Source organism: Zonotrichia albicollis, chromosome 14, assembly GCF_047830755.1.
Source record: "Zonotrichia albicollis isolate bZonAlb1 chromosome 14, bZonAlb1.hap1, whole genome shotgun sequence".
Taxonomy (NCBI): domain Eukaryota; kingdom Metazoa; phylum Chordata; class Aves; order Passeriformes; family Passerellidae; genus Zonotrichia; species Zonotrichia albicollis.
This window is the reverse complement of record NC_133832.1, coordinates 3,595,384-3,608,848: the sequence shown is the minus strand read 5'-3', so window position 1 is coordinate 3,608,848 and position 13,465 is coordinate 3,595,384. Positions and strand designations below refer to the sequence as shown.

At 49.7% G+C, this 13,465-nt stretch overlaps 1 protein-coding gene across 1 annotated transcript in view; it reads right to left on the bottom strand.

Moving 5' to 3' along the window:
* Positions 1-13,465, bottom strand: part of UPRT (uracil phosphoribosyltransferase homolog) — a 19,690-nt gene extending 6,225 nt beyond the window's left edge. The window contains exons 1-6 of the mRNA XM_074551886.1: positions 13,055-13,465; positions 7,019-7,061; positions 3,510-3,579; positions 2,409-2,471; positions 1,316-1,477; positions 668-766 (exon numbers count right to left, since the gene is read on the bottom strand). Coding sequence (XP_074407987.1) covers positions 668-766; positions 1,316-1,477; positions 2,409-2,471; positions 3,510-3,579; positions 7,019-7,061; positions 13,055-13,350 — 733 coding nt within the window. The 5' untranslated portion in view covers positions 13,351-13,465. The remainder of the gene's footprint in view (positions 1-667; positions 767-1,315; positions 1,478-2,408; positions 2,472-3,509; positions 3,580-7,018; positions 7,062-13,054) is intronic.

Below are 13,465 nucleotides of genomic sequence, written 5' to 3'. Positions count from 1 at the left end.
GTAAAGTCAGGCTCTGTGCTTGTCTCCTCTTCCTGTTCCTGCCTTAGCTAACCATCTATGAGGAAAACTGTCTGACTTCAGGGGATTGCTGTTTTGGGGTTTTCTTCTTTGGAAGTGCCTTTCCCATACACCCATACTCCCAATTAAAGTGGTTACAGGCTGCTCTGCAGCTCAGCTGAGTTTTCTGATAGCAATTTCTGCCAGGGCCAATTTCTAAGACAACACACAAGATCCTCTTTCCTCCCAGAGAAGCAAATGTTCCTTATTTAGATCCCCTTTTACCTTTAGCCAGGCCAGTTCTGTAGCTCCATTCAGCTCCCACTCCTGGTGTTGCTCTGGTGCTGGAGCAGCCCCCACATTCCATGGTCCAGAGCAGCAGCTGGCCTGGCACTGCTCTGTGAGCCATGCACTGGCAGTGCTGCAAACTCCTGCTTTCAGGAACACTCTCCCATTTGCAGTTTTGCCACTCAGTGCCCTCCTCACTGCCCACACCAAACACGGCGCTGTCTTTGCTCAGTCTTACAAATTCAGCCAAAAAACCCCCAAACCTGCTCTGAGCAAAGCAGTGCTGCCACGGCAGAGGCACAGCTGTGCCCTGCCTGTCCCCTGTGTGACTGATGGCACCGTCCCCACAGACACAGCTGTGCCCACCCTGTGCCCCACTCACCGTGAGGTGTGGAGAAGAGGCTGAGCAGGATGATGACGCTGGGCTGGACCCCGTGTTCCACCAGCACTTTGACAGCCTCGATCACCGTGTTCCCAGTGCCTGGGAGCAACAGGGGGACAGGCTTTAAGGGTTTTTGTGGTTGGTGAACTTGTCCTAAGCTGTCTGAGAATGCCTGTGGTGCAGTTGGTGTAACTGAATGGTGACTCTGTCCTTTCTCATGGGAAAGGCATCACCTCTGCATGTACTCCTTGTTCTCCTAATTGCCAGAGTGGACAAGTAACCTCATCCCAACAAACTCCTTACTATATTAATCTAGAAATGTCTCAAAACAGAATAAGAAAAATACTGTTTGAGTCTTTTCCCAAGGTAAATTTCATATCATTAAATTTATATCAAATCTTAATCTCAGCCTTTCTCCCAAAAGCAGCCATGCCCAAACGATTTGCTCTGCATTCACACTGGTGCAGCTGAGTAATGTGTGTCCTGGCACAGCCTGATCAATTCCCTGCTGTCCCCTGTGTCCTGGCACAGCCTGATCAGTTCCCTGCTCTGTCCCTAAACCAAGCAGAAACCCCAAGCAGAGCCCAGTGAGGACACTTTCAGCCAGTGCAGGCTGAGAGGAGCCTGGCTGTGGGTGCTGGCACTCACTCAGGATGGGGTACATGAGCAGCACTTTCCTCCTGTAGATGTCAGGGGGGAACTTGGCGTAGTACACCTTGGCTCTCTGCGTCTCCTCGTCACTCTGGATCAGGATCTTCCCGATGCGGATGGAGCGGCAGCAATCCCGCAGGCCCTGCTCCATTGCCTCCCCTGCAGGGCAGCACAGACACAGCAGCACAGCGTGACACTGGGAAAGGGGCTGCAGGGACAGGGACAGGCCCAAAGGAACAGTCCCAAACAGCCCCCAAAGGGATAGTCCCAAAGGAACAGTCCCAGATGGACAGTCCCCAAAATTAGAGTACCAAAGGATCAGTCCCAGAGAGACAGTCCCAAAAGGGACAGTCCCCAGTGGACAGTCCCAAACAGCTCCCAGAGGGATAGTCCCAAAGGAACAGTCTCAGATGGACAGTCCCAAATGGACAGTCCCCAAAAGGACAGTCCCCAAAAGGGCAGTCCCCAAATGGACAGTCACAAATGGACAGTCCCAAAAGGACAGTCCCCAAATGGACAGTTCCCAGAGGGACAGTCCCACCCCTGTGCTGGTGCACAGTTCTAAGCATTCAAACCCCTGAACTCTTCCCCTTTTCCCTGTTTACAGCAAGCTGAGTCTCCTCATTGCTCCCCAGCCCCGGGTTTGGTGCTCCCAGCTGTGCTGAGCTCTCACAGGACAGAGCTGGAAAGGTCAGAGGGGCAGGGGGGGTTTGGGGACACCCCGGTGACAGAGGGGGGGCAGGTGTGGGGCCAGAGCTGCTTTGCCAGCACAGATGCCAAGGCTTGCCCAGCACTGGGCACTGGCAGGGACTCTGCCCCATGAGCGTGGCTGGGGTGGGGCCCTGGCTCTGGGCACTGGAGGGAAACAGGGGAGGGCACTGTGCCCCTGACAGGGAGCAGGGCCAGGGAAGGGCCACAGGAGAGCTGTGCCAGCCATTTGGCTCCCTAAGGGTAATGGGGATAGTCCTGGACATTCTCTTATCAAGGATAGCTAAGAAAGAATTTGAGTAAACCTCTTGTTGCACATCTTTGAAAGGAAGTTGTTCCAGGTTTCCAAAGCATTTAAAGTGAGTCCTTCAGCAGCACCTACCACTTCTCATGATGCTGACCCCGCAGTTTCCCTTCTCGAATCGGACTCCTTCATACTTGTGTCCTGTGAGGAAAGGAACCAGGGCTCAGTGGCTGCTCCCTTCTGCTCTCTCTGACAGAGAGGAGATGGTCCTGGTCTGTCACTGACTGATGGGAACAGATGTGACACCAATCTCAAAGGTGAAGCCACTGCTGTTTGATGTAAAAATGAGCACAGGTAAGGGATGCTGCTCCTGGGTGCGTGTCTGAACTCTGCTTCCACAGCTGAGGGTTTGCAGTTCATCATTTCTCTAAGTGTAAATAAAGGCACACCAATGCTTTCCTGCAGAGTGGAGGTGTCACCCTGCAGGAATGCCAGTGGAGTTCCCAGGGGGAACAGGACTGGGCTGGTGCCCATCTCACAGGGGGCTGTGGGTCACACCATGGAGCTGAGCACTCCCCCCAAGCTGCTGCTGCACTCAGCTGCTGCCTGAGCACTGACACCTGAGGATCTGTAACCTTACAGGAGGAACCACACTCCTGCAATGGTTTTCTCCAGTGCCACTTTGCATTTCCTGCTCATCCTCACTCCCAGCTGGCCTCAGCTGCAGAGCCAGATTGAGGCTGGCAAGGCAGAGCTGTTTGTGCCAAGCCCTTTTTCCTTGATGGGCATGTGAAATGTCACCAGTTTCAGTTCAAGGCTATGTTCTGGGCAGGTGAACTGATCCTGCACATGCACTGGTACATTTTCACCATGGTTTTGCAAGGCCACTGTAATCCTCAGTGAAATGACAGTGCTGACTGTTTTGCTCAGTTGTTTGTCATGTGCCTTGTGGCTTTCCAAACCAGCAGGGACAGACACTCTGCCCTGCTCAGAGCTCCCCAGGGAAGTGTTTGTGGCACCAATAATCTAATATACACCAAGTCTGTCAGAGTTCAAAGACCATCTGGATGTTGCAGGGTTCAGTTTCAGGCTGTTCTCTGAGGAACAGGGAGTTGGACTCCATGATCCTCTGAGTCCCTTCCAGCTCAGGATATTCTGTAACTCTTGGAATAATTCTCTGTATTTTGATACCAGTTGCAGCTCCAGTCCTCCCCAGGCCAGGGGTGGTTTCCCACATACCTGTAGGAGTGGTCACAGTACATTCTGTGTAGGGCAGTTGGTTCAGTCCCTCTTCAACCACGAGTCTGATCTGTGGAACCAAGGAGATGGCTCAGCTTAAAGGGGTTGTTATCTCTGGAGATAAGGCACTACATGGCAGTAGGAGTTACAAGGACTGGCTGAGGCCAAAGGGTCTAAAAGGGTCTTTAACAGCAATCAGGGACTGAATTTAGAGACTTTTTGGGGGTGAGGCCTGTTTTGGCCACAAACCAAACAAAGGCATTGCAGAACAAAACTGGGAGAAGAGAAGGGTTCATAAGCAATCATAAAACTCTCTCACAGATAAACAAACAAATGAAACAACGTCAACTGATTATTTACTATCTCTATGAGACATGCACTGGATGTTTTTTAAATGTTAAAATAATGAAGTCTGCAACTCTTTCATCCGGTAACCATGAAAACACTTGAAGAGATTACAAGCAATGCTATATTGGGATGATGTAATTAATTTTCATTAATATAAATTGTATATATAGAGCAGCTTTTTTTACATCTGGTAGGCAGAGGCTTCACAGACAAATTATTCTCAACAGATGAGTGAGGCACCAATGTAACTCCCTTTGCTGACAGGAAATCCTGGGGAGGGAAAGGTGAAGCTCCCCCTCAGCCAGGCTCTATTTCCTCATCCCTGTTTGTAGGACTAAACTGCAGCTGGGCTGCCAGAACAGCCCCAGAAGCTGCAGCAATGCACACACACCAGCAGTGCCCAAAGACAAGCCAGAATCTCCTTATCACCTCCATCTCCCAGACCTGGTTTCCACGTGGTGCTGGTGGAGGGGCAGCTCATGAGCCCCCAGCCCTCCCCTGGTGCTGCCCTGCCAAGCACCAAACATCCACCTGCAGCCAGGATGAGTGACCTGGAGGGTGCTCTGGGGATTAAAGGTGTGAGAATTCTCTCTGTTCATGAGCCAAAGATTCACAGCCAGAACTGCTCAAGCAAAGCTACTGCCAAGCAAGAGCTTTCATTAAAAACTCACTGATTATTCAAAATTCACTGTGGGATGGAGAGTGAGGCAATGCTCCTGGGATGGAGCAGGTGTACTGCTCCCCTCAGGCAGTTCTGATTGCAGAGGGCAGCCTGGAAGGTTTTCCTGTCCTTCCATTCTGTCCCAGCTCCTGGCACACAAGCAGCCTCTGCTAGAAATGGTCCCTTACATTTGTAATCTCTCTTTCAAGGTATTTTTAGTCATTTTAATACAACTTTTTCTTCCTAGAGCTGTGTTTGTGGCAGCCATACTCAGAGACTGTGATCAGTTTCTGGGACATTTGTACCAAATTTTATTTTATGTTTTTTAACTTAATTCACTAAAAAAAAAAAAAAAAAAAAAAAGCCAACCTATTTGCCAGGTTTGGGAGAAAAGCCTTTTTCATCTTGCTGTAGTGCTGACATTGCTCCACATAATCTGCCAAAAGTTTGGAGTAATCCATAAAGGTCTTATGGTCAAATAATCTCTGTGATCTCCCTACACTTATCAGTGTGTTACACAGAGGTTGGAAGGATTCTTTGCAAACTTGTCAGTGTTGATAAAACATTTCTTTTTGCACTGTGCTTCCTGCCACCTCCACAGTCAGGGATTAAATTCCTCCTCTTTTCTCTCATGCCCCAAGAAGCAGCTGCTCCTCTCCCAAAGGGTGGCTGCCATTGCTTAGAAGATAAAACCAGTGTTATGACAGCCCCTCATGGAACAGGAAGTAAAGCTTTGGTCCCAAGGTAGAAAATCCTCTAACCCATTATGTGTGGCTTTTCTTGGAAGCTCAAGAGGAGGCAGAACATCCTCTGCATCTGTACAGCTCTTTGCACTCAGCATTTCAAACAGTCTTGAAATGACTCCTCCTCATGACTTTAACCTCACTTCCTTCAGCTTCAGGATCACAGCCCTGGCAGTGGCATTCAGACACTCCCTGCCAACCTCCACTGCCCACTAACTCCTTTTTCTCACAATTTCCTTTGTGTCATCCCCTTTTGTGTGAAACAAACTGCCAGAAAAAACTGCACCCCCAGAAATTCATCACCCTTAGAATCCCTCCTCAAGGCTTCTCCCTCTGGTGACCTCAGGAGACACTGCCCCTAACAATTTAACTTCATTCTCCTCATTCTCCTTCCCAGGTTTAACTTCATTCTCATTTCCTCACTGCAACAAGGTGCATTTTCTTCACCTATAATCCCACACTAACTTCCCCTATAATCCCACACTTTTCTCCATGCATTGCCTCTTGCCATTAAACTCTGTTTGCTCTCTGGGTGGAAAACAAGGCAAGTCATAACTGTTTGCACCTTGCCAAGTTTAGTAGAGAGCAAGCTCCACACAAAATTATAACTGTTCTTTGTCACACCTAGGAAAAATATTCAGAAAATGAGAGTGCTACATATTCTTTTGTGCAAAATTCCTCCCACGAGATGGAGAGCAGAGCAGCAGGTTCTGTGGCAGGTTCTGTTCTGCAGCACACAGAGGCTCCTCTGTGCTGGCCACCCACAGAGGACACTGCTGCAAGGACCTGAACTCACTGCTGCATCTGCAGCTTCCAGCAATGAGAGAGGGGAAAAAAAACCAGTGTTTGCCTCAGAAAAGGGCAGGACACCCAAGAAGGGTGAGAAGGTACATGGAGAAAGGTCCTTCACACTGACAGTAAGGCACTGGAATGCAGGAAACAGCCTCAAGAAGGGGAAAGTAGGGGAAAGTGGAAAGCCATGAAGATAAACAGCACTGCAGTCACAATCTTTGTGGCCATATCTAAAGCTGAGCAAGCCTGGATTAAGCCTGGGCTCAGCACAGGAGAGCTGCCTGCTGTGCTCTAACTGTGAATGGTCTCTGACTGTGCTGGAAGGGGAAAAACACCTCCTCTGTTAATGAGAGTGGATTTGCAAAAAGCAAACACCCTTGTGGACACAAGCAAGTGTGTGTAGTAGCAAGTGCTGGGGTTTTCTTTAAGCTTGTAATTTAAATGAGATAAAGGCTACACTCCCAGCAGTCTTTGTTCTGATTTAGTTCAACATGTGAAAACTTCAAACTGCTTTGTCCCTGCCAGTAACCACCATATGGCTAAAGACAAATTCTCCATGTGGATGCACCCAGAGCTGATAATCTAATACACACCAAGTGCCAGGAGGCACTGCTGCATGCAAGCCACTGGTAACATCCAGGCTGTAAGAAATTGTACTGCTTTGTTCACAAGATCAAAAGTGCTGCTTCAAACTAAAACTCAATTATCTGCAGCCTCTGTGTATCTGTTTTTGAACAGAATTTCCTTATTACTGCAGGTCTCTGTCCTCAGGTAACACCGTGGTTTCTGGAACCTGTTGAGATGAAACAGTGAACAGAAGTCCCTCTACACAAAGTTGCAGTCACACAGCAATTTCCTTTGGGTAGAAAAGCTGCTGTCACACTACCATTCCTCTGTCCTGAAAGACTCATTTCATGGAAGAGTTACAGTACAATATCAAGAAGAAGAAGAAATTCTTCACCTACCAGACGATCAGCAGAAAATACGAAGTCTCCTCTACTGGATTTCCTGAAAAAGGTAAAATTTACATTTTAAACTGGGAAATAACTTTAACAACATTGCTTAAACACAACATTAAATACTATATGCCAAGGCAGATCAGAGAAAAGTCTCCTGTCATATACAGAATTTACCCCAGAGGTTCTGGGTTTCCTGGCTGGTGGCAGAGATGCAGTGACCCAGCACTGGGGTTTGGCTCTGTACCAGCAGCAATTAAAACAAGAGGATGATGATGTTCTCTGGGTTTCCCACGGTGCTGCTGCTCCAGCTCAGCTCCCAAACCCCTCCTGAGCTCAGATATTCCTGCACTCCCTGCAGCTCTGAGCAGGGGAGCTTTGCTTGCCTGTCCTCCTGTCAGACAGAAGCTGTGGGGCAGTGACCATGCAGATCCTTAACCCAGGGCTGACAACACCCTGAGAAGCAGGAGACACATCCCATCTTGTCAGGAACTGCTGAGTGTGATGAGATCAGTGAATGTGAGGTTAAACTGAGCAGGATTAATGAGCATTCCCATGAAAACACCTCTCTGCCTCTTATTGGTTTGGGTACAACCTTTTGCTGGTGTGCCTGGGTGGCTTTTGGCTCCTTCAGAAGGCAAAATGAAAAGTTAAAAGACTGAATTCTAAAAGCAGCTTGAACACCTTGCTTCCCATGCCAAGAACAACTCTCACCACACCAGAACAGGACACACTTCTGATCAAGGAAGTGGCTTTGAAAACCCTCAGACACAGCACCAACATGGTAAGAGTGCTTTTAAATGAAATGTTCTATTAATCCCTCTCATGTTTTCAAACCCTAATACTCTGCATGTCTCCTTAAATACCATTTTGTATTTAGTCCCCAAGGTTCTGAGACACCTCATGCTTACATGAATGAAAGTCAAAAGGTTTGCCTGCTCATTGCCTAGGAACCAGTCACTGATTCCCACTTTAAAAAGAGCAATAACTTAATCTAGTTCCATTCCTTGCATTAATAACACACTGTTAAAATAGTGTTTGCCTTTTTTCTCCCTTCTTTCTGGTACTGACAGGATATTCCTAACTTTCTGCTATTTTGACATTAACTAAAGAGGCAATGCTCAAAAAGACCCCAAAACTGGGCAAAAAAAAACCCCAACCCCAAATGTGTACAATTATATGCCCTGATTTTATTAAGGTTTTTGGAAAGTTTCATTTGTCCATCTGTGGTATAGATAAGTATTTTTAAAAGTTGAAGTAGCTAAGTGGCCTATCTAGGTTCTTCCAGAACCTAGAAATTTCAGAAAATTTAGCTGAATTTCACAAACAGGTGTAAGACAGACCCAACAATGTCCAGACCAGAGTTTTGACTGCAAAGTGCTAACATGTTCTGAGTGAATACTCTGAGATATTAATGCAGATTATGAGGCTTTGAACCCACTCCTCTGTCCTTGCACAGACACAGATGTTCCCCTGCACAGTTCACTGAACAGCCCTCATTGGTCATAGCTGCTTTTTGGGAAGGGAGGGCAATGGAAAATGACAGTGCACACAAATAACAGTAACACAGAAAATGTCAGAGCACGTGCACAGGGGCAGCTGGAAAGCTGAGACCACATCTCAAACCCCACATCCTGTCAGAATTGCCAGGGGCAGAAAAAAAAGGGTTTATGTGAAAACACTGTAACTGTTCTTCCTAAATACCAGCTAAAATACATAAAGCAACAATTCATGTCAGACTAGAAACTGTTTCAGCAGCTTCATCAAGTAACAAGACAACATCTAAAAATATGAGGCATTAAAACCTAACTTGTAGCAGGAACACTGTGTTACACAATATACATGAATTTCACTTTGTTTCTGAAGGCAGGGGAGTGTGGCTGATCACAGTGTCTGTCTTGGGAGGTGGGAAGAAATGGGATTTTTGGGACTGCATTGTAACATAAAGTAGCTGCAGGGTTTCTTCCTGCCTTAGCACTTGGTACTAGTGACAAACACTGCCAGGTCTGCAGTATTGGGGTTTCAGTAACTCCTGTTTCTCTCATTTCCTCACAGACCTTGTTGAGAGACACCAGGGTGAGGGTCAGGCTGGAAAAAAGCCACTTCCCTACAGAGGATTTGTGAAAGGCTTTTAAGAAAACTGAAGGCACTGGGTGAGCTGTTTGCACTCAGGGAGATGAGGTAGCTGGGAACAGGTCCATGTTCCACCTGCAGCACTTCAGAACTTAATGGACTGCAGTGTTTCATTCTTTCCATGCAGGGGCTGGGGTGCAGAGGGATCCCACCCTGCCTGCAGCACAGGTGTGTTACACACTCAGCCACCCTCCCTGCAGCACAGGTGTGTTACACACTGACCACCCTCCCTGCAGCACAGGTGTGTTACACACTGAGCCTCCCTCCCTGCAGCACAGGTGTGTTACACACTGAGCCTCCCTCCCTGCAGCACAGGTGTGTTACACACTGAGCCTCCCTGCAGCACAGGTGTGTTACACACTGAGCCTCCCTCCCTGCAGCACAGGTGTGTTACACACTGAGCCTCCCTGCAGCACAGGTGTGTTACACACTGAGCCTCCCTCCCTGCAGCACAGGTGTGTTACACACTCACCCTCCCTCCCTCTCTGCAGCACAGGTGAGTTACACACTGAGCCTCCCTCCCTGCAGCACAGGTGAGTTACACACTCACCCTCCCTCCCTGCAGCACAGGTGTGTTACACACTCAGCCTCCCTCCCTCCCTCCTGCACAGGTGTGTTACACACTCAGCCTCCCTCCCTGCAGCACAGGTGAGTTACACACTGAGCCTCCCTCCCTGCAGCACAGGTGTGTTACACACTCACCCTCCCTCCCTGCAGCACAGGTGTGTTACACACTCAGCCACCCTGCAGCACAGGTGAGTTACACACTCCTGAGCCCCTGCCCTGTGCAGCAGCCAGGGCTGCACATCCAGCCACTCTGCCATCTGCATTTCTATGTTATGACTCTGCTCCTTAGGGAATAAGAAGCTTTAGCAGAATATCACAGAATGATCTCACCCAACAGACACAGGAACCTCAAAGTACCTGGATTTAAATCGTAGATCCTGTTAAATCATGAGTTAAAATGACACTGCCAGCCTGAACTAATGAATTTTCTTCTACATAAACACATCACTGCACTGCAAATTCATTTCAGTTTCCAGGTCCCTGGTTCACATCTGAGGCTGGAAATTACCTTGAGATCATTCTCTCCTTGTAAAGAGACTGTAACTGTTCTAGAATGTTCAGTAGCTCCCATGCCATCAGAGCACTCAAGGTCCATATCCCACTCAGTATGAAAGGCAGCCATTAAGCACTTGCTGAGCAGAAGAGTGACAAGGCTGAGGGAATGAGGAAACCCAGGCACAGTGAAGTTGAGGTGATCTATCCATCTCCCCAACTCTGGCACACAGACCAAGCTCTTGTTAATTTTAAAGAAGCAAAAGTGCCATTTCAGACTGCCAGGAGGACATCCCTGTCCCAGCCAGCCACCTCTGAATCCCATGGGACACCATCACCAGCCAAGGTGGGTTTTTCTTTACAGTAATACCAATTGAAAGGCCATGATTTCTTTCTCTGAATCCTCTCAGGAACAAGGAAAGAGCTTTCCACTTCTCTGAGCAGCTCATGCTATGGACAAAATAGAATCCTAAAAGGCTTCTGCACCTGGCTGAGCAGAACCTCAGCTCCATCCCAGCTCACTGGGATTATCTATCTGAGTATTTACCCCTTCCTCACTTACAGTAATAGCCCCAAACTGACTGGGTTTTTTCCCTACTTTTGTTCCATTTCTCACTCCCCAGGAGCTTGTCTTTTAATGTCTGCCATTTTCAGGTATTCCTATACTTGGAACATCCATCCTCTGCAGCACTGAGGATTCTAAATATTCTCCTTAAGTTAAGGTGTTACCTGTTCTTTTTTAATCCAGAAAGTCTAAGTGACAGGGCTGTAGCTGCCTGTAGATGAAGCTTCTCCTTCTTCCCAAGCACTGTATGCCAACGTACCTCTCTATCAGCTTAAATTGGATTTTTGACCAGCAGCTGCTCTGAGCCACACTGCTGCCAGTTCACAAACACAGTTTGAGGAGTTTCTTTTAGCACCTGGTTTGAATGCTACAGCAGCTACACAGTTGTCTTAGGGCAGACTGCAGCTGCCCAGGGAAAGGTTCATGAACAGTGTCTAAAAAATCCTCTTCGGCACGTAAATAGGCCAGTCTGAGGTCTCTTAATGAGATGCAGCTGAATTCCTGGGACAGAACACAAAAATAATATTTCCCTACTGTCCTTACCTACAAACCCAACCTTTCTGAGCAGGCTGCTACCTGATTTTCCTCACTGGTTGGAACTGACAGTTCCATCCCCACTTCCAGGGCAACATCACACTCAGAATAAAGTACAGCCTGCAATTGCTGCAGCTGCTCTGAGTAATTCACTGTTTACAAGCCCTATTCTAGACTTCCTCTTACCAAAGTCTTGTGCAATAAAGCAGATGTAATTCCAAGGAATGTCCTTCAAGTTAAAATTGCAGCTGCTGTTTTCTGGATAAGCTCACTGTAACCAGAAACCTCTTAAATGTATTTGAAAGTGGTCAAAACCCATGTATAACAAAATAATAATAATAAAACCCCTGAATAAAGTAATTACATTGGTAGCATTTGTCTAGACATCAAAATTATATGGTTTTCACTAACCTCAAAACCCTTCAGAGGCTATCACCAAGCCTAGTTTGGATTCCCTCTCTGTCTCTCTCTGCTTAGCCCTCTCCCAGATTCCTGTTCTGCTCCACAGAGAAGCTGCCAGGTGGGTGATCTGTGTGGTCTTGCCCTCCTTACATCAAGACTGCACTGCCTCTGGTGTTCCTGCTGCCAGGTTTTGTTTTTCCCACAATGCTTTGAAAATTAAGGAAAAGCCTCCACAAACTAGTTTAAGGCAACAAGGCTCAGCAAAGTAAATGAAATTAATGAAGGTACTGTCTTTGTGAAATGGTGATCAGTTTTGCATTAAAAAATTAATTATTGTTATCTACAAAGTTGAGCCTCAAGAGCCAGAAAATAACAGAACATGGACTGTGCAGACAGACAGATGTGAAACACAGCAAGGAACAGTGTCTCTGCAATGACTTATTGCAAATGTCAGAAAGCCACCGTGTCACAGGAAGAGAGGGTTTTATTCAGAACCTGATCACTCTATTAATAGACTTGATTTCACACCTCTTTGCTGGTGGTTCTTGCAAACCAGTAGTTTTTAACAGATGGATGCTACTGAAGTTTGTCTTATGCCGTATGCTGTATTTAATACCTTCCACTATCACCTTCCCAGCGCTGAACAATCACAGCTACAAACGTGATCAGTGGGAGGGGGGGACGTGGTCAACACCTGAGCTGTTGGTGCTCGCAGGTATCTCCATGCAGAGCCTGGGAAGGGCTCCGTGCCCCATGCTGTCCGCAGGATGCCATCTCAGAGAGCGGTAATGAGCCCCAGCTGCTGCCGGGCCCGCCCGCAGGTCCCTGAGATAGAGCCTGCTTTCCCCAGGGCTTACACACACCGTACTGCGCGCTCCTTGTGCCGATGATGTGGCACGCAGGCTCCGAGCCGCCCGCAGGGCGGAGGTGAGCAAACACCGCCATCAGAGACCGTCCGAGTGTGTGAGGGGTTTAAAGCCCGGCCGAGCCGCTCGATCCCCGGCAGCCCCGCGGCGGGGTGGGCACGGAGCCCCCGGGAGCTCTGCCGGCCCTCGGGCCCGCCTCACCGGCGGCCATGGCCGCGCCGCCGGCCCGGGCGCTCCAGCCGGCACACGCGGCACGGCAGCGCGTCCCGCCGGCCTGGGGCTGGGCCCTCGGGCCCGCCGGGACCCCGCAGGCAGCGCCGAGCCGGGCAGCCGGCACCAGGGCCCGGCTGAGAGGGGCTCGCCGGGGCTGCGGCTCCCTGAAGAGGGAAGGATGGAGCGAGCGACAGGCGGCGATCCCCTCCGTCTCCCCGGCCCGCCGCGGCTCCTCCCCAGCCCACACGGCCCGGCCCGGCGCGGCGCGCTCACTTGTCCCTGATGATGGTCTGCAGCTCCCGCAGTTGGTCGTTCATGGGCAGCAGCTTCAGCTGCGGCCCGATGGCCGGCGCGCCGCCCTCCCCGGCGGGCACCGGCACCGGCGCCACCGCCACCACCCCGTTACTGCTGCTGCTGCTGCTGTCCGGGCTGGGGCAGCCGCTGTCCTCGCTGGGCTCGGCGAAGCGGATCAGCCGGGAGCCGCCGCTCGCCGTGGCCGTGGCGGCCGCCGGCGGCTCATCCTGGGGCCGCGGGCCGAGGCGCTGGTTCTGGCAGGGCATCGCCTCCATGCGCCGGGGCCGCGCCCCCGTGCGCGCCGCCGGGGCGGGGGAAGCGCGCCCGCCGCCCGCGCTCCATTGGCGGCCGGAGCCGCCGCTCAGCCCCGCGGCGGGAGCGCAGCGCGGG